The 18,640-nt window shown below is 48.2% G+C and overlaps 1 protein-coding gene across 6 annotated transcripts in view; it reads left to right on the top strand.

Moving 5' to 3' along the window:
- The window catches only part of ASTN2 (astrotactin 2), a 598,926-nt gene that overhangs the window by 450,006 nt on the left and 130,280 nt on the right, over nt 1-18,640 (top strand). For all 6 annotated transcript variants that reach the window (XM_059715568.1, XM_059715571.1, XM_059715569.1 and 3 more), the window contains 2 exons: nt 5,688-5,821; nt 7,577-7,725. In XM_059715568.1, the coding sequence (XP_059571551.1) occupies nt 5,688-5,821; nt 7,577-7,725 (283 nt within the window). The remainder of the gene's footprint in view (nt 1-5,687; nt 5,822-7,576; nt 7,726-18,640) is intronic.

Genomic DNA, 18,640 nt, shown 5'->3' with positions numbered 1-18,640 from the left:
CCCTCCAAAATGGAGGCCCAATCCTTTGAATCCTTTGCTAAGCATCTTCCGGTCCCTTTAACTTGCCACTGAACAGCACCTTGCCAGGATTAGGCCCTAAACCAGCACAGCCCAAGGTTAATTTGACAGCATGGGAGAGTTTCATTAAAAACCATCCAACATGAAGACAAGGTGGTGTCCATGAGCGAAAACAGATCTCCTGAGCCACATAGAATGAAGCAATGAAGTATCTGAAGAACAGAAAGGCCAAGTTCCTGGCAACATATTTCATGCTCACAACACCCCGACCCCAGACCAACGAGCAGAAAAAAGAAAATGTCTTCAGTCACCAGCAGTCAGGTTTAGATGAAAAACACTTTTGGTCCAGGCACAATTACGTCTGAAGATGCATCCTAAAACTGAAGGTTGATGTATGGCAGAGCTCAGCTCCATTAGATGTGGCTCACCATGGTCATCTTGAATGCTTCCTTAGCCCCAAGGATCACTCTTTGGTTTATCCTGATTGGGGTCAATCACATGCACTTTGTGGCACCTCAAGGCACCTTGTGGCTTGAGGTGCCACAAAATGCATCCTGTGCACGTTGCAGTACAGTGCCACATTTAAATAATGGGAAACTCCGGTATTAAAAAAAAAAAAGTGTGGCAAAAAAAAAATCAGTGTAGCATGGTGCACATGGCAGCAGCATGTGCCGCCCAAAACAGGAGCATGGCCAGCCAGTCGTGCTCCGGCTGCTGGTCAGGTTCTGGCACATCTGGATGGTCATTGCTGCAACCCAGGGAGGCCCCTGGGATCCTAGATGAGGCTGCAGGGGCCAGCCCAAGTGCTGGCCTCAGCCTCCTCTACCCCACCTGAGGCAATTTGCCCCATGCCAAAGCACACATATAGGGGCATTCCCTGGGGACCGCTAACAGCGGCATAAATATGTGCCACTGCTATTTATCCCGGGGGGAAACACACATAGAATAGCATTGAATTCTTTAAGGTGACAGCAGTGTCCCACAGAAGGAAACCTGGGGCTTAAGGAGATTACAGCAGAGGCAACTGAGTGCTGTGCTTTTATTAGACAGGAGCAGAGCCCCAAAGCAGTCCTAAGTGTTACAGCAATGGACTTGAAAACCACAGAGTACCCTGTGGTGGCCCTGATTTTGACACGGTGTTCCTGTAAGCCATGGAAGTGGCCATATTGGGAATCTGGAGCCTCCAGAATGCATGGTAGAGTACTTGAAGGATGGAGCAGCCTGTCTGGAGATTAGTGGGGCTGCCTTAACCCAGCTTCCAGAATAGCTTTCACCTTCCTCCCTATCAGTCTGCTTTTGCCAAAAAATTCACCTCTTCCCTTTCCTCTGATCCCTCCTCCTTTCTCCCCTTCCTGCCATATGCTCCCTAGCATATGCATTTCCTAGAAATCTTGATTAAGACCAAGCAAAGACAGCCCCAGTGTACCCTGCCCACCAGCTGCCAGCTGAGCCCATCACTTTGCCTTCCATGGCTTGACTTGACGTCAGCTGCCTGCTCTTTCATAGACAAATGTCAGGAAAATTGAATAGAGGCTGCTGTCAGGGCTGGGGCGGGGGGTGGCTATTGTTTCCCTGTGTAACCCTGTTACTGCGTGTAGATGCACGTGACTTAATGAGAAGAATTGAAGGATGCATTGATTGGATAACCTTGTTTGTGTAAAGGTTGACACAAGGCAGATCTTGCCTCTGTACCTGTGGGATCTAATTAAAGTGCGTGTGGATGGGCAGTGGCAGGGTCAGTCCAGCATTGTAGTTACCGTAAAAAAAAATCCCGACCAAACAAAAGAAATTAACTATTGGATTTAGCTAAAGGGCAGGAGCATGACCAGTGAGATTTCCTCATTAGGTCACCAAGTAATTTTGCAAGGCTCTGGTGGGAGGGAGAAGGCAGAGCTGGGACCAGCATTGACCTCAGACTCAATGAAGCGTACAGGTGCTGTGCTATTAAGACCCCACGTAGTGAGCGAACCTGCTGCACCATTGCTAGGCAAGGGTGCATGGTGACAGTGCTAAGGCAGTAGAGGGGCCAGCCGTACACCTTAGTTGTGATGGTGTCAAGGGGCCTGCACAGCAAGTGTGCCACAGGACACTAAGGAGAGCAAGTTTGGTGTGTGAGTTTGGAGAGAAAAGGAGCTGGCTGTTAGGACATCATGGGTTTACGGTGTTGGTGCCATGCATTCTGGGTGTGTGCTTGTGTGGGTGCAGTACAAGGCAACTGAGTCATGTCCATATATGCAAATGGTGACAGGAGAAGAGCAGCATAGGTGTATGGTGGCAGTGTAGTGGGAGAGTCTGAGTGTCTCAATGAGCAGTGGACTGCGTGGGCATGGAGGTGGCAAGGAGGTAGCGAGGGGGTGCCGTGGTGGAAGATGTGCAGTGTGGGTTATGGGAACGGGAGGTTGACCAAGTAAATATGCCGAGACCATATGAGGAGGTTTCCACTGTATAGTGGGCTCTGCTTTTGTCCCAAGTGTTGCCCATGTGCCTTTACTCAGCAGCCAGACTCAGCTGCCTCTGCACAGCTCTTTGCTGTGGGACTGGACCCCAGGTCATGGGGGACCCCATGTGCCCCGGTGGGTGTTGAGCACTGAGAGGGCTGGAAGCTGTTTCCTGAGAGGTGTCTCAGGTGTTTTCTTTTTCCACCACTCCCTCCTGCGCTTCACTCCCTGACACCCTCTGCACATGGCCTCACTCACGCCAGCACAGTCACTGGGTCTCTTTCTTTGGCTGGAGATGTGAGGGGAGCCTGTGCCCGTATGTGCCTTCAGGGAGCCGTAAACTGTGAGTCCGCCACACGGGAACATAACTTGGAGCTGGAAGAGGAGTTCAAAGCAAAGACCAGCAATGATATAATGCCTGTCCTCCCCACTACATCTCTCTGCCTGCCAGGAGGCTATTTCCAGCTCTGTGACCTCTAAAAACCTCCAGGGCATCCAACCCATGCTCTCTCTGTCTCTGCCTCTCTTTCTGTACCGCTCACTCTCATCCTTTATAAAAAAACCCTTTTTCACTTTTTCCACTGTCTTTCCAAACAATCAGGAAATCCCTGCGGAGCTCTGGGCCCATTGAAAACCATCCTGGCTTGGTCATCAATGGCAATATATTCGTGTCAGCGACACACACATCTCTCCCTGACCTGGTAAATGGACTGGGTGGGATGTTTGTTTTTTTTCTATGTGCCCTTTCCCTTTCCTTGAATTCCTTGTTACATTGTTTGTGTCTGAACCACCCTTCCACCCTCGCCTGCGCAGTGCAGAGGTTGGGAGAGGATTGTATTTCGTTAATCTTTGCAAAAGGAGGTGATTCATTCTCATACATCTGAGCTATCTCTCTTGTCTGTCCCCTATGTCTGTCACTCACTATATATTCCTTTGAGCTGTCTTTCCACCTCTCTATCCATCCATCTATCCTGGAGAATCTCTAATTGTTCTTTCCACACCTGGGCATTTAATTAAGATTTTTTTAAAAAATCCAAGGAATAAAATAATATAACATTTTTCCTCCCATCCCTCTTGCTATTTCTCTCTCTCTTTCTGTTTTTTTTTTCTTGTTGAATGGGAACATTTCATAAATGTCTGGAAACAAATACCGCAGACAGGGCTGAGTCAAGGCGCCTTTTTAAAGGTGGCTGTACATTTGGGGAAGCTGACAAGATCGCAAACAATAGGGTGCATGACGTACGCTTCTATTTTTACCCTTTTTTAAAATAAATGGCTTGAGGAAAGCGTTTTTTACTACAGTTTTGTGTTAAATATCAAACCTACTGAAACTGTCCCTGTCCTCCCTGGGGTAATTTTTATCTTGAAGGCGTAGCCTGGTGGGGGGTTAGTTGTATCATGCGAGCCAGGCATTTGCAATCTGGCACAGTCAGAGATTTGAAGGTCAAAATACTGTTTTAAGTACTAGAGTTTGGTCAAGTATGAACTGCCCGGGGCTGTAAAGCGAGTGTGTGTAAATGGGGGACTGGGAAGGAAATTCTGTCTCAAAATACTGGATTTACACAAATTAAAAATGGGCTGTAAAACCTGCTAGAAATAGATTCTGCAACATTATTAAGGGGAAATAAAGGTTTCACTATTGCTGTGGTAGCACCTAGAAGCCCCACCTGAAACCAGTGCCTTCTTTGTTGGGCATATATGAATATATTGAATGTACGCATGAGAATCTAAATGTACTTGCTGAATCTGCTGATGGCAATTAATGCACAATTTTACCTTATGTTCACAGTATATTCCACACTGGCCAGCCTGGCAGCACTCATACCCACACTTGTGCTTGAAGTCATTTATTTCAGAATGCCCTTGGACAAACACAGCAGAGACTGCTTAGCCACGAAGCTTTCAGATATAGAGGGAGAGAGACAGTGGCTTACACAGTTGGTCTGTGGTGGAGCCAGGAGTACAACCTAGCTCTCCTGAGACCCCATTGCATCCCTGGAACATCAGACCAGAGGTCTAGTCCTGTTAGGGTTTAGCTGAGCATTTCCCTGTGGTGTGGGGAACTCCACTGCAGTAGCTGGGTCCAGCGCATGAGAATGGAGAAAGGAAAGTCACCAGTTTGGTTGCAGTCTGTGTGGATGAGCGGGTAGGAAAAGTTAGCAGTGGGAATAGGTTTAAAGAAAGAGGGACATCAAAAATATCTTTTTGCAACCTGATCTCTACAAGTGGAGGCCGGTGTCATTTTTCCTGTGTATCAGTTTGCAGTATCAGGTGCTTTTAACAGCAGTGAGGAATTCTTGGCATGCCGATAGGATCGCATTTATATCCCCATTCCCATCCAGATGCACCCTGAAAGTATTTGACACGCTTACGGATGATGGTACCTGGTCCTGCAGCGTGTACTCTTGCAAATCATTCCTAGTAAGATTGGAGTGTTGTAGCCCCATTGATAGAAGAGATGTTGATTGACAAGGCTTTTTTTGTGATGTCTTTACTTGAACCAACTGTATAGTTGGGAGTGCTGCTGGATAGTTCTTCCACAGGAAAGTTTTCAGTGGGCTGACTCACCTGAGTAAAGAAAGCATGAGCAGAAAGGGGGCAGTTTTTTGGGGAAGCTCTGTATTCGAGTGCCGTTCCACTCGTCTTTGGGCTGGAGGCAGTTCTGGGGTGGAGATCAAGGACGTGTATCTGTTCCTAACAGCAGAACACAGTGATTGAAGGCAGGAAAGGAAGAGCACCATACGCAATGACATTTCAGGGGCAGAAAGGAGCTCAGCTATGACCTCCCACAATGGAAGTGGGCTTGAAAACAGTGGTGTGGCTCCACTCTTACATGCACAGACCACCTTTCCTCTTAAAAGTCTCCCATTTCACTGGGCACAAAGCAGATACAGAGGGGAAATCAGACCTTGCCAAAAGCAGCGCGTGAGTCAAAATAAACCCCATTATCTCAGCTTTGAATATGGGGAACTAAGACACACGGAGATTAAGTGACTTGCCAGAGGTCACACAAAGAGTCCATGGCAAAGCTGAAAATCACTTAGATTGCTTGAGTCCCAGCTTTGTGCCTGAACTACAAGTCCACCCTTTCTCTCCAGATGTCATTAGCAACCTTGATGCTCACAGCAAGCGCAGGCTGAACCGCTTGCTGATTTCACCGAGCTGTTAGCAATCACTCTCTTTCCTTTTTCTTTCTCTCTTCTCTCTTTTTTTCCCTGCAAAACATGCTAGGCTTTCAAGGGAGCCCTGATGAGCTCATACTGGTGCTCAGGAAAAGGAGATGTGATCGAGGACTGGTGCAGGTGTGACCTCAATGCCTTTGATGAGAATGGACTCCCAAACTGCAGCCCTCTCCCTCAGCCTGTGTACGTATCTCCGTGAACTGGGTTCTGTTGCAAAGCAGCCCCCTCTCATTAGCTGTGTGTGGTTACAGATTTACCCACGGGCGCCTCCTTGCTCTTGCATTCAAGCCCAGGGCTACAGTCCAGTGCATCTTGCTGTGTGACTGATGCCTTCAGGATATCCTGGCTTAGGCAGTGGCTCTGGATGGTTTCCTTATAGATTTTCATCACCTTATTACCAGGGTTTGTAGAATGAAATTTAAAATGGTAAAAGAAATGGAATTACAGTGCAATTCATTGTGGCTTGTTGGAGTGAGAGCAAATCAGGAGCAAATTAATGGGGAATTAGCTGAGAAAGCAGGAAGACTGGCTCCAGTTGTCCACAAGGAACAGAACACCTTTTTAGTGAGCCAATATCCTCAGAGGGGATTGATTTGCCATTCTGAGTTCAAACAACACATTTGTATGCTCTGAGCCTGGTTCTCCATAGCCCTGTACTTTGTGTAGCTGGTGACGCCACTGCAACGTGGTTGTGATTAGGTGCAAAGCGGCTAGTATTCACTTTGGATTTGGCTGATTTGGGGGACAGCGATTCAATTTGGTGATTCGAATCACTGTCACAAATCAGAGAGCCAGAAGCTGGGGCGAATGGAGAAGCCATGGGGAGGGGGGACTGGGACAGCGGGCAGGGGTCTTAGGGTGCTCAGGGGGCTGGGGGAGCAGGCAGGGTATGGGAATTGGAGGGGTCCCCCCATGGTCTCCTCTCCCCTCCTCCAGCCCCAACTCCCTGCCCCCTACTTACCAGCATGGAGTCTGGGTCCAGCCCCCTGCTGCAGCAGGTGGGGACTGCCTGAATCTCCAAAGCTCTCCGAATCTTTTCCAAATTGATTCCGAGAGCTTTGAATCGATTTGGACCTTTTTATTGGTCTCCTGATTCGACTTGGATTCAGAGATCCGGCTGCCGAATTGAGCCAAATCTCCTCCAAATCAAATCAGCACCCAAAACTTTGTACAGTCCTAGTTGTGATGCTTGATGTGGTGGCACTTTGCACTGGTGTGATTGGTGATACAAGGCACAGGACTTGAGGAGAAATCAGGCCTCACTCTTCCCCTTCCCCCTACCCTGCCACGCAGCCTCTAGTTCACTAGTACTCCTGCAGTCTTACGTCAGAAACACACCCTGAGCTAGCTTTCCCCCTCATTTACACTCAATCCCTTCATTTTGTCTAGGGTACATAGACATTCAGGGGGGAAAAGTTTGACTCCTTAGAACCATAGAAAATGCGGGTTGCCAGGGACCTCAGGAGGTCATCTAGTCCAACCCCCTGCTCAAAGCAGGACCAGCCCCAACTAGATCATCCCAGCCAAGGCTCTGTCTAGCCAGGTCTTAAAAACCTGCAAGGATGGAGATGCCACAACCTCTCTGGGTAACCTGTTCTTGTTCTTGTTTATTTGTGAGTCCATAGGGCTGCTGAACCAAGCCTCTTCTCTCTGATTGCAGGAAGTAATGATATGGGAATTAGTTGGGAAGGAAGGTAAGCCTCCTCCAGGTATACTGGCTTTGGTCATTTAGTCCCAAGGCAGAGGCAGGGGTTGTGGCTTTACTCACCTGAAGTGTAGTTGAAAGTTTATTTTTCTCCCTTAGCTTTTACACCCCTTGCTTTTTATAGTCCGGTGAGTTGTGCAGTGCATGGAAGTGTCTGTTTTAAAAAAAAACATTTTCCCGAGAGCATTAACTGACCTCTAGGCTTTCCACCTTTTTTTGTGTCTCTTGTGCAGGTTGCGTCTGTCTCCCAATGTAGAGCCCTCCAGCACAGTGGTCTCTCTGGAGTGGCTGGATGTCCAGCCTGCAATTGGGACAAAAGTTTCTGACTATGTCCTTCAACACAAGAAGGTTGATGAGTACACAGACACTGACCTCTACACAGGTAAGTGAAGGCGGCTGTCTTCCCCATGCTCTGGGGAATTTTGCAGTAATTCAACTGCTTCTGTGTCCTGAATCACTGATTTCAAAGGTAGGGCCTCCATTAGTTAAAGTTTGGTCTTGTGCAGGAGGGTGCACAAAGCAAAAATGTCAAATCTTTGTCAGCGACAACTGCTGAAGGCCTCTGGGTATTTCAAGACTGGTGGAGAGATAAGGGAGACCTACAAAAAAATGTTGGGCAACTGCAAAGAGATCATTTGCATTTCAGAAGTGCCTGCTGCTGGAGCAACTGGGCAGTGAATAAAAAAAACTAAGCAGCAGATAGCATGGCGAGGATCTTCCTGAACAGACCATGAAACTTCTTTGGACTGGAGTTTCATGACTGGATTTGAAAACAGTGCAATGAATGTCTTTTTCTGAAAGTCAGGCCCATAGTTTCATTAATAAATTAAGTGACTGTGGCATTGCTGCCTGCACAGTTGGATGGGTAAAAAACTGGCTGATGGGGCGCACCCAGAGAGTAGTGGTGGACGGGTTGTACTCAACCTGGCGAGATGTGAGCAGTGGGGTACCCCAGGGCTCGGTTCTCAGGCCTGCACTGTTTAACATCTTCATCAGCAACTTGAATGAGGGGGTTGAAAGCACGCTGTCCAAGTTTGCTGATGACACTAAGATGTGGGGCGAGGTGGACACACATGTAGGGAGAGAGAGGCTGCAACTAGATTTAGACAGACTACAAAAGTGGGCAGACGAGAATAGGATGGGGTTCAACGTAGACAAATGCAGGGTGCTGCACCTTGGGAGAAGGAATCCACAGCATACATGCAGGCTGGGGAGTTCCCCTCTTGAAAGCACAGAGGCAGAAAGGCATCTTGGAGTCATTATTGAATCCAAGATGAGCATGAGCCACCAATGCCAGACCGCAGCCAGCAAGGCCAGCCATACCTTGTCATGCATCCAAAGGTGCATCTCAAACCGGTCCAGAGAGGTGATACTCCCCCTCTATGCGACTTTGGTCAGGCCACAGTTGGAGTACTGTGTCCAGTACTGGGCATCACACTTTAAAAAGGATGTGGCCAGCCTGGAGGGAGTTCAGAGGAGGTCCATCTACTTGGTGAGAGGGCAGCAGGACAGGCCCTACGAGGAGAGACTGAAGGACCTGAACCTGTTCAGCCTTGGCAAGAGGAGGCTGAGGGGGGACCTGGTGGCTGCCTACAAACTCATCAGGGGAGATCAACAGCAAATAGGTAGAGCCCTTTTCTCCCCAGCACCACCTGGGGTGACGAGAAACAATAGTAATAAGCTGATGAAGAATAGATTTAGGTTGGAGATCAGAAGGCAATATTTTACAGTTAGGGTGGCCAGAATCTGGAACCAGCTTCCTAGGGAAGTGGTCCTCACCCCTACCTTGGGCAAATTCAAAAAGAGGTTAGATGATCATCTGTCTGGGGTCTTGTGAACCCAGCATTCATTCCTGCTTGTGGCAGGGGGTCAGGCTAGGTGATCTGTTCAGGTCCCTCCTGACCCTAGCTACTATGAAACTATGATTGAAGTTCCTGCCCCTCCAGGGCAGAAGGTTGTGAAAGCCTAGTGGGGAGTTTAGGTGAATAATGTAAAGGTCTTGTATTAACACATGAAACCTGCCCCAAAAAAACACTACTGAAAATGATGCTCCATCTCTTCTCATGATCAAAACCAGGGAAAGATGGGTGCCTTATGCTGTATGTTGTTGCATTTGTTTAACCACAAAATGTTAGGTGCAAAGCTAGGGACCAGTCAAAGCTAACTGGAGCAGACACAAACTCACACAACCCTCCTCCCCACCCTGCCAAAAACCTGTATGCTAATGACTTCCTCTTTTGGGAGCTGAAGCTATTAAACTCTACCCGTGTCTAGTCAAGAAACCATTAGAAGAAGGCTTCCAGCTGTCATGGAAGTGAGAGTCTTAAACAGTCCTCCAGTGGGGGCCACATGGGCAACACCCTTAAGTACTTTTAAGATGGTGCTTGACCAGTTTGTGAATGGGATTCTGTCATGGTTGCCTATGACAGTGGGGGACAGGACCCCAAAATTCCCTTCCAGTCCTGTGTTCCTAAGAAGTACTGACATGTCACAAGGCTGATCTGACTTTGGAGTGGGAGACTAGCTGAGCTTTCTGGTAGTTAGCCTCTTGGGCTCATTAGACTCCAAAGATCAGGGGCTTCTGGAGTGCCTGAAGAAAAGAGCAAAAGCAAGTGAATCTTGTTCCATGGATGTTGCAGGTGGAACATTATATTGCATATGGGGCAATCTGTGGCTTATGTGAAGCCAGTGGTGTGTGTGTCTAATGCTTTTTTGCTTACCCACCCTGGGCTTATCACCTGGTGTCCCAGGACCTGTAGAGACTACAGAGTCGGTACCATAGGGGCCAACCCCCAGTGCTGCAAGTATTACTAGGCTAAGCTGTGTAGAAGTACATGGAATAGATCTGAGATTGAAACCCACATGGATCCTCCTGCACTGATGATCTCCCATCATGGACAGCTAGAGGCCAGGTCTCTGAGACTGTTCCCTGACTCTTACTCTCTGTCGTACAGCATCTCTTAGTCCTCTTGCATGTTGGCTTGTTAGCTATTTGTAACCCCTTGCTCCAGTCACTGGCAAAATTGGATTCTCCTGCTGCCCACCCTTCATCCAGATGGCGAGTCCAGGTGTTGGGGAGTCAAGGGGAGAGGAAATGCTAAACTGCAGGCTACTGACTTCACAGGCTTCTGTACAGAAAGTGTCACTGTGCGTGAGATCCTCAGAGTCTGCAGAAGATGGGCAAAGTGGTTTCCAGCATTGGACCAGGTGATGGCATGCTTGCCATAGAAGGTTTTTTTAAGTGACTGGCTATTTTTGGAAATAAGACTCCTGGTCATGAGGCCCAAGAGGGTCAAAGGGAAGGGAACCTCAACCTGGCATTCTGACCGTGTGACGACTGTCCGAATCAGTCTCACCAAGATCAGTCAGAGCCAACTGAAAGAGAAAAGCAGAAACAGCAGAACTTGGCCTTTGGTGGCATCCTTTTGTTTGGCTTTATTTTTCCTGTACTTTTTTAAAGACTCTTAAGGATTCAATTCTCTATTTCTGTAAAGTGGCCCATCTCCACTAGAATCAACAGAGCTATACCAGATTGCACTAGCAGGGCATTTTGGCCCCATCTGCTGTTCTTCTCTGACATATTCATCCTAGCCCTAGTTCTTACAGTATCTGAGTATCTTTTGCTTTGGGGCTAAGATGGTCAGTGCTAGAGAGAGATCAAGACATCTGTCAGAGGCCACTGATCATTTGTAGGGGCCTCAACTCCAGATGGCCAGGAGGATCTGTGTCCCAGGGGTACCTGATGTTACCTATTTAGACACCATTCCTTCCCCAGAGTAACTTTTCCCCTCTTCCCCCTCTCCTCCCCATGCTAACTTCTGTTTCCAAAACTGCCAAATGCAGCTGTAGTCCTTGGGTTGCATTTCCAGTTCCCAGCATGGAAGGTTTGCTCTTTATCTTGGAGGGGCACCCTCCAATACTAAAAAGGGAAGACAACCCGCCGAAGGAAGCACTTTGTTTTGGATGGAGATTCCAGATTGCTCACACATTTGTCAGGTGAGGCCAGGCAAGGGAAACACGGATTTTCTCTTTTGATGTGGCTGGATCTCTGCCTGGCAGCAAGAGTAGGAAATACAGATTATTATTATTATTTTCTTTTTATGACTGCCATGTGTTTGACAGGCAATTCAGTTCATTCTGAGGAGCTACGTAGCCTTCTCTCTGCTCCTGGGGCTTAGCTAATTCTCAGAACAAAGTAACCTCAATTACAATTAAAACAAAACAAAACAAAACAAAAAAGCAAGCCCTACATCTCTCTCTCCAGTGTTGTTTAGGGCCAAGCATTCCCTCCCCCTTTCTCAAACTCCGTTCCAGCTTTTCAGACCTTTCTGGCGTAATTTCCAACAGTGGCCACTCAGCCTTGGACGTCCACCTCATGACACCAAAGAGCATGATGGATTTTCAGAGGTGCCTGTAATATTGTGGCATTCCCAGGTCTCCTTGATTTCATTTGAACCTTTGGTTGCTCAGGTCTATGAAAGCCCTGCATGTTTGCATTTGTGTACATCTCTCCATCAGCTGAGAATTAAGCACTGTCTGTGTAAAATCAAGGGTAAAACCCTAAAAGTGAAAGCTAAGCTCCCTTAGAAAATGTGGGCCTTTGTTTCTAAAGGTAGAGGGGATCACCCACCATGATGGGGACACTGGGAGTTGGATGGGTATTTGCAGAGCATAGTGGTGCCAGAGTAAGTAACAGGTATGCTCTACCTGAATCTGCTGGAGTCATTCTTAGGATCTCCAGGACTTTCATGCAGAAGGGTTATTTGTATTTTATTTTATTTTAATTAGCTATAAGCTCCTGGCAGTGTGTTCTGCTGTGGCTTTGCCAACTCGTTGCTTTGGCTACACAGCAAACTTTGCTCCCGTATGGCATCTGGCTGTCTGCCTGTCCCCCAAAGACTCCAGCGTCTAATCTTCACAAAGCCCTTGGCCTCCTGCTGTCCTTGCAACTGGAAGATGAAGCCCCCTTCCTGAGCCAAACATCATTTTCTCTTCTTGCTCATCTTGGAGTAATGTCTGGAGCAAGTTTGCAGGCTGGGCCCCTCCACACTCCCCAGTCACCGTCTCTCAATGTGCAGGGCAAAGGTACTGGGGCTTGGCTAAGGGGAATTTGGACCTTTTGGGGACTGCCTGCCCACCCAAGCCCATGGCTACACATATTTTTAAAGGCTTGTTACTGGTGCTTACAAAAAAAGCACAACCTTCTGAACATCTGATGTTAATAGGATTGTTCCTGAAGTGAACATGTGTGCAAAATAAAGCACGCTTTCAACACCCTGCAGTGGGGAAGAGAGCACTTCTCCGATCAGCAGCCAGGAAAGGAGACCAGGCAATTACATCCCAAACTGTTTGTTAAAACTTGTAGAAATTACTCATAGCTCCATGTGTACAATGCCTTTGTAGTTGAGCGATGCTCTTTGTTCGATCATGAGGTGCTCGAGGAGACAGCGCGCGCGCGCGCGTGTGTGTGTGTACGTCTGCACTGACTGGGCAAGCCAGCAGATTATGTCATAGAAGAAGCAGGCTGTGCACCAGAGAGAGAGCAAGCGCGAGAGAGAGAGATGTGTTTTACAGGGTGAAATACAAACTGAAATGGCTGTGAACATCTGGAACTGATATTAAGCTTGGAAAATGTTTTCTGTCTCTCCAACACTCCTCTGGAGGGAAGGTTTCTAAGTTAAGAACCTCCAAAGGGGATATGTGGGTGAGGGCAGAAAGGGGTCCCTGCAAAGTGTTTTTCATTTCTTCATTCTGATTGCCACCCCATTTATTTTGTCCCTTATAACAGTCACGCAAAGAGGCCCCGAATGAGATCTGGGCACCCTTATGCTAAGCGCTATACAGACAGAATGAAAGATGCTCCACATCCCAGAGAGCTTGCAAACTCACCAGGCAAGACAGATAAAGGGTAAGGGAAAGGAAGGATTATTGGCTTTGAGAAATGGGAGGCCGAGACACAGGGAGATGAAAGGTGGGATCCTCGCACCAAACTCTCATTGAAAGTCAGCAGAGCAAGGAGCTGCCTTGGAGAAAAAACTCCACAGATGGAGAGAATTAAAGCACTTTTCAGTAGCGAGCTTGAGTACACTCTTGACTTACGAAGATAGGCTGAAAGCACTACGATTGCATAGTTTGGAGAAGACAAGACTTGTGGGGGAGCTAGTAACAGTCTTCAAGTACCTGACGGGTGGCTGTACGGAGAATAGAGGTAGACCATGCTCTGTGGCTGACAGGAACAAGACAAGAAAGAATGGCTTTACATTGGAGCAAGGGGAATTTTAGTTTGGTATTAGAAATAACCTAGCAGGTGGGATGTTGACTGGATGTTTTGGTCAGGGATGATTCTGCATAGAGCAGGGGTTTGGACTTGATGACCAAAGATCCCGTCCAGCCCTGCTATTCTGTGATTCCTCAGGTGCTTTTGAAAATCCCAAGCTGAGTGACTTGCTTGAGGAAGCCTGGGAAATCTCTGCAGAGTCAGGAAGTGAATCCAGAGTCCCAGAGCCTCAGAACAAGACTATCTTGCATCCTAGTCCTTGTTCAAAGTGGTTGTTGTGGTAAAGCCAGGGACCTCCAGCAGAGGCGTAGTGAACTGAAAATCCCTATGCATGTGGGGCCAGTTCCACCAAAACCTTTCCCAGGCTGGACGGGGTGTCTGGGCCTTGAACAGATCTTCTCTGTGTTCAAATTCACCCTTGGAAGATTATCCTTACACCCTTAACTCTAGAGTCTGTGTGGGAGCAGGATACGAGAGCACTCCCACCCTCAGCTTGAATTGTAAGTAAAGCTGGTGCTAGTGGAGAGAGTCAGAGCAGTTGCTTGGAAAGTAGAGTCTTCTGTTTATGCAAGTGAGAGTGCAACACAGGCACCAGTACAGTATGCACGCGTGATACTGGTGGGGAGGAGAAGAGTGGTTCTCCAGGCCTATTCAGTCTGGAGATGGTGAACTCCACAGCTTTAATTCACACCTTGTACAGGCTGACAATTCTGAGGAGATTGCATTGGTTTGAATTCACAATTGCCCAGGTACATTATTTAATACAATTAGCATCAGTTTTCTTCCAAGCTGTCCAGTCTTTTATACTCTGGAGCTCTGCTTTTAATTTAGATGAATGGACTCCCCAGATCCCAGCCCTGCTTTACAGAGGTTCAAGGTTCTTGCTTGAATTCTTTGGCAGCCCAAAGAATGAAATGGCAGGCTTCAAAAATTCCCATGATGCTCAGCTCTGGCTGGTTAGAACCAGTCCCTGCACTATTTGGTTTAGTAGCACTTAGTCCCAGTTATGCTAGGTGCTGTGTAACACAGAAGAGAAAGGCACTGGCAGTCCCTGCTGCACTCTGCCTACAGAGCAGGAAATGACTTTGGATTCTTCTTCAATGACCGTGAGCAAGTAAGTATTAAAAATCCACCCTTTCCCCCTGGAAGTCACTGCCCTGGTCCAGGACTTGGTAATGCATACAACACACACATTCAGAAATCAGTCCTTTTTGCTCCTGGTTTGTCTACCATTGTGGGCTTCTCTCCCTATAGCTGCTGTCCCAGGGTCAGACTGCCAGTGGGTGTACTGAAATTAGTCTGTGCCATGCAAAGGTGTTTGGTGCTCAGTGGCATTCTAGTATCAGTGCATTACATGTCTCCATGCCATATAACTCCAGCTCCCATAAGCACAAGAGTTCAGCAAGTTTACATTGTGGGAGGAGAAGAGAGGTGCAAACCTGCTAAATATTTCAGCAGCATGTGCTCTGCGTGGCCCATGGGTCAGAGCAAAGAGAAGGCTCCTTTTTAAACAGCCTCTTCTTTAGGAATAAACAGGATCATTAAATCTAACGTCACTAATCCCATCTCCTGTTTGTGTCCTCAGCAGGAGGAGGCTTGGGTGGATATTGAGGGCTTCAGGATGAAATAGCAGCATTACTAGAGGGCTTCAAAATAAAATATTATTGCTGTGTTTCTTCTTATTGGAGAATAAGAGTCATCGCCGAGTGTTGGGGAGCAGAGGGTGCTTTCCTGCTGCAAAGTTGCAGAGCGGGGCTGGCTGAGGCACTGCTCTGTTTGTGGGGGCAGGAGCTGTGCTGTGGTAGGGGCTTTTTCAGTCTTTCTTTGCATCCTGTTTGTGTTTTCACCCCTGACCTCACCTCTGAGCTTCCTCCTGCCAGGGAATGCAAGTTTGCCAACAACAGTGCATGGGCTGTGCCAGCTGGGACTCCCACCACTCGGGCATCCACAAAGCAACCCTTCACCAAGGATAACTAGGACTTTAGCAGCAGGAGCTTCCTTGCAGGAGCACCCTGCCAGTGGCTAATTGAACATCAACTCTGAGCTTTCTGCTCCCCAGCAAACAAGTAGCAGGGGGCTGCTGCTGGGACACTATCCTGAGTCAGAGTCTCTGCGTGGGAGCTTCCTCACACCACTGCTCTGCTAGGACAAACTCCTGGCCACAGACCTAGGCAGAGAATAAGCAGGGAAACTCCAGCAGTCCCATCATCCCCTCTGGACAACCTAATGCTGGGAGCAGCCTCCTTCCCAGAAGCCAAGTGGAAAGTCTTCCCCATCTCACTCCAGTCCCTGCCTCTGCATCTCCTGTCTCTTCAGTTCTGGACTCCGTTATTGAATCAGGCTGGTCCTGTGACCCCTACGCCATGGTCCAGCTCAAATTTGGGCACAGGCACCCATGATCTAATCCACTAAGTAAAAATCAAACGGATTCCATTAGGTAAGAGAAAGTTTGTCCTTGAAAAATGGAGTAAATAGGGGCCGAGAGCACTTACATTGTTTTTATTTTCCACTCATTCTGTTTGTGTGGGTTATTTCCAACCCCACCCCCCCCTTAATTTAATGATGACCTCATCCTTGGAGGCAGAAGGGAGGTTTTGTCCGTGTCGGAGCAGCAGGAGCAGATTGAATTGCAGGCAGGGTGCCAGCACTGAATGGCACAGACCTCCTGTCCTGCTCATGCAGATTCAGAGGTAGCTTGGTTAAACTAAGGCAGAATAAAAGGCACTTCCCTTTGGCAGAATGATGATCCCTCAGGAGTCATCAGCAAAGCTGCCTAACTCTCCTGTCTTGTCTACTGTGAGGAGTCCCCAGACGCCAGCAAAGGGGTGTGGGAGAGATGCTTTCAGTACATGCACAAGGTTTGTAAGGACACCTTGTTCTCTGTAGCATGCCCTTGGAAGCGGCTGGCTATGTGAATAAACCAGCCCTTGCAACTCATGAAGTGAGGAAGTGTTATCCCTGCTTTATAGATGGGGTAATTGGGTAAGTATTTTTGTGCCTCTGTGCCTTCGTGAGCCAATGGGAGGCTTAGGACAAGAACGTGGGAGTCCTGATACTCAGTGCTGTGCTATAAGCACTTGATAACCCTTCTCTTGGAGCTGAAGGGAACTCAGAAAATCCAACTCTTTGCTTTGGGCTCTAACTACTAGTTTTCAGCTCTCTCTGAGGGCAGGATACATTTATTCTGATTCCCAGCTTCATGCTCTAGAGATGCAGAGCAATCCAGATACTAGTCTTTCTCCTCTGCTAAAGGGCTTTATCTTAGATCCGTAGAAAGCAAATGTGAGGATGCTCCATTGCTGCCTAGCTTTGGTCACTGTGCTGCGAACCTTAACAGCCTTAACTGTCTTGGAAAAAAGTGCTTTTTTTTGCATGCATTCCATGTCCCAAATTGAGCAAGAATAGGGGTAAAAGGAGGAAACAAGTGGTCTCTGCAAGCAGTTGGATGGCTACTGCCAACCCTCTGGAATATGCAAGGATTATAGTGTGGGAATATGTCTAAAAGGGAGAAAACTCTTAATGCAGGAGCTGCCATGAGGGAGATGTGACACAGGGGGAAGATAGGCACTGATGCTCCCCCCTCACTGCCTGCTCACATCCTGTTAGGTGGGAGTTCAGTAGAACTAAGTGAAGTTCCTAGGTCAGGAGTAGGCAATGTTTTTTAGCCGGGGTGCCAAAAAAACCACAATGTCTACCTTGGAAGGTACCAGAGTGCCAACATGCCGGAGCCCGGAGCAGCTGTTTTCAGCCTCCCAGCTCCAGCCGGCCCATGGAGTCCGGTCTGCTTGCAGCAGGGCTTGCAGCCTCCTAGCCACCTGCTGGGAGCATCCTGGGCTCCGTGGCTGGCAGCAGCTGCTTAGAGCCTGGGCTGGCATTGGTGTGCTGAGCAAAATGGCCTTGCGTGCCATGCTTGGCTCACATGCCGGGATTTGCTGACCCCTCTCCTATGGTGTCTGGAAACTCAGTGGTGAATAACCAGGGGCTGGAGAACGGAAGAAGCCACCAGCTAGGGATCAGAAGCCAAATGTCCCATGTGGTAAAGGTTGAGCATGTGGACACCTCCTAGACTCAAGGTATGCTGGTATGAACCTGCAGCCACCTACTCTGGACTCTTTCAAAAAACATCTGGATATTTTTTCTTGCTGGGATCACTTGATCCCAGCTGACTTCCTGCCTATGGCAGGGGGGGCTGGACTCAATGATCTCATGAGGTCCCTTCCAGCCCCTAATGTCTATGAAATCTATGAAAACTATGAAACATTCGCTACAGTGGTGCTGCTTCTCCTGAATAACCCTGCAGGCCCCTTGTTGTCTTCCAGGGACCTCTAGCTCAAACCCTCTCCCTTTCTATCAATGTTCATACACTGTGGTACCCAAATGGTTATAAGTTTATCCTTCTAAGCGAAGGATCCTCACAGCTGCCAGCCTCAGGGCATTTGTCCCTTTTACATATGTCCCAGGAAGAGAAAGACCACCCCCTCTCAGTTACTAGGCCCTCAGAGATGTCTTGTTGTAAAGTTGGGGAGAAAAACACTTCCTGTTCTGTGTAGAGGACCTAGCATGCCCGTAATCAGCCATATAACTCCACTTCTGGCAGTTGGCCCATGGCAAGAAAAGCCTAAGCAGGAATCCCATTGGGAGCTGCTGATAGGCAAGAGGAATATCTGTGGTTACTTCTTATAGGGCAGGGATGTCAAAGATAAGGCCCCACACACAGGTCCTGGGACATGCAGTGTACACGGCTCCCAGTCCAGCTAGCCCAGGACCCACGCTGCATGTGGCACCCATTGCAGGACTATGGGCCCAGTCTGTTGTGGGGACTGGCTCTGTGCCAGTCATTCAGTCCCAGGGATTACATGAGTTTGACACCCTTGTTCTAAGGGCTTGTGAAGCATCAGGTTCAGGGCCTTTCATTTAAAACCACTTCTAGCAATGGAATAGGGTGGGGGCAGAGGGGAGCAGACATTGTCAGGGGGAGTGTTGACTGCATCCATTTACATTCCCCTCCCAGGAGAAATTT

The sequence above is a fragment of the Alligator mississippiensis genome, chromosome 12, assembly GCF_030867095.1.
Source record: "Alligator mississippiensis isolate rAllMis1 chromosome 12, rAllMis1, whole genome shotgun sequence".
Lineage (NCBI taxonomy): Eukaryota > Metazoa > Chordata > Crocodylia > Alligatoridae > Alligator > Alligator mississippiensis.
This window is presented reverse-complemented; position numbering and strand designations above follow the sequence as displayed.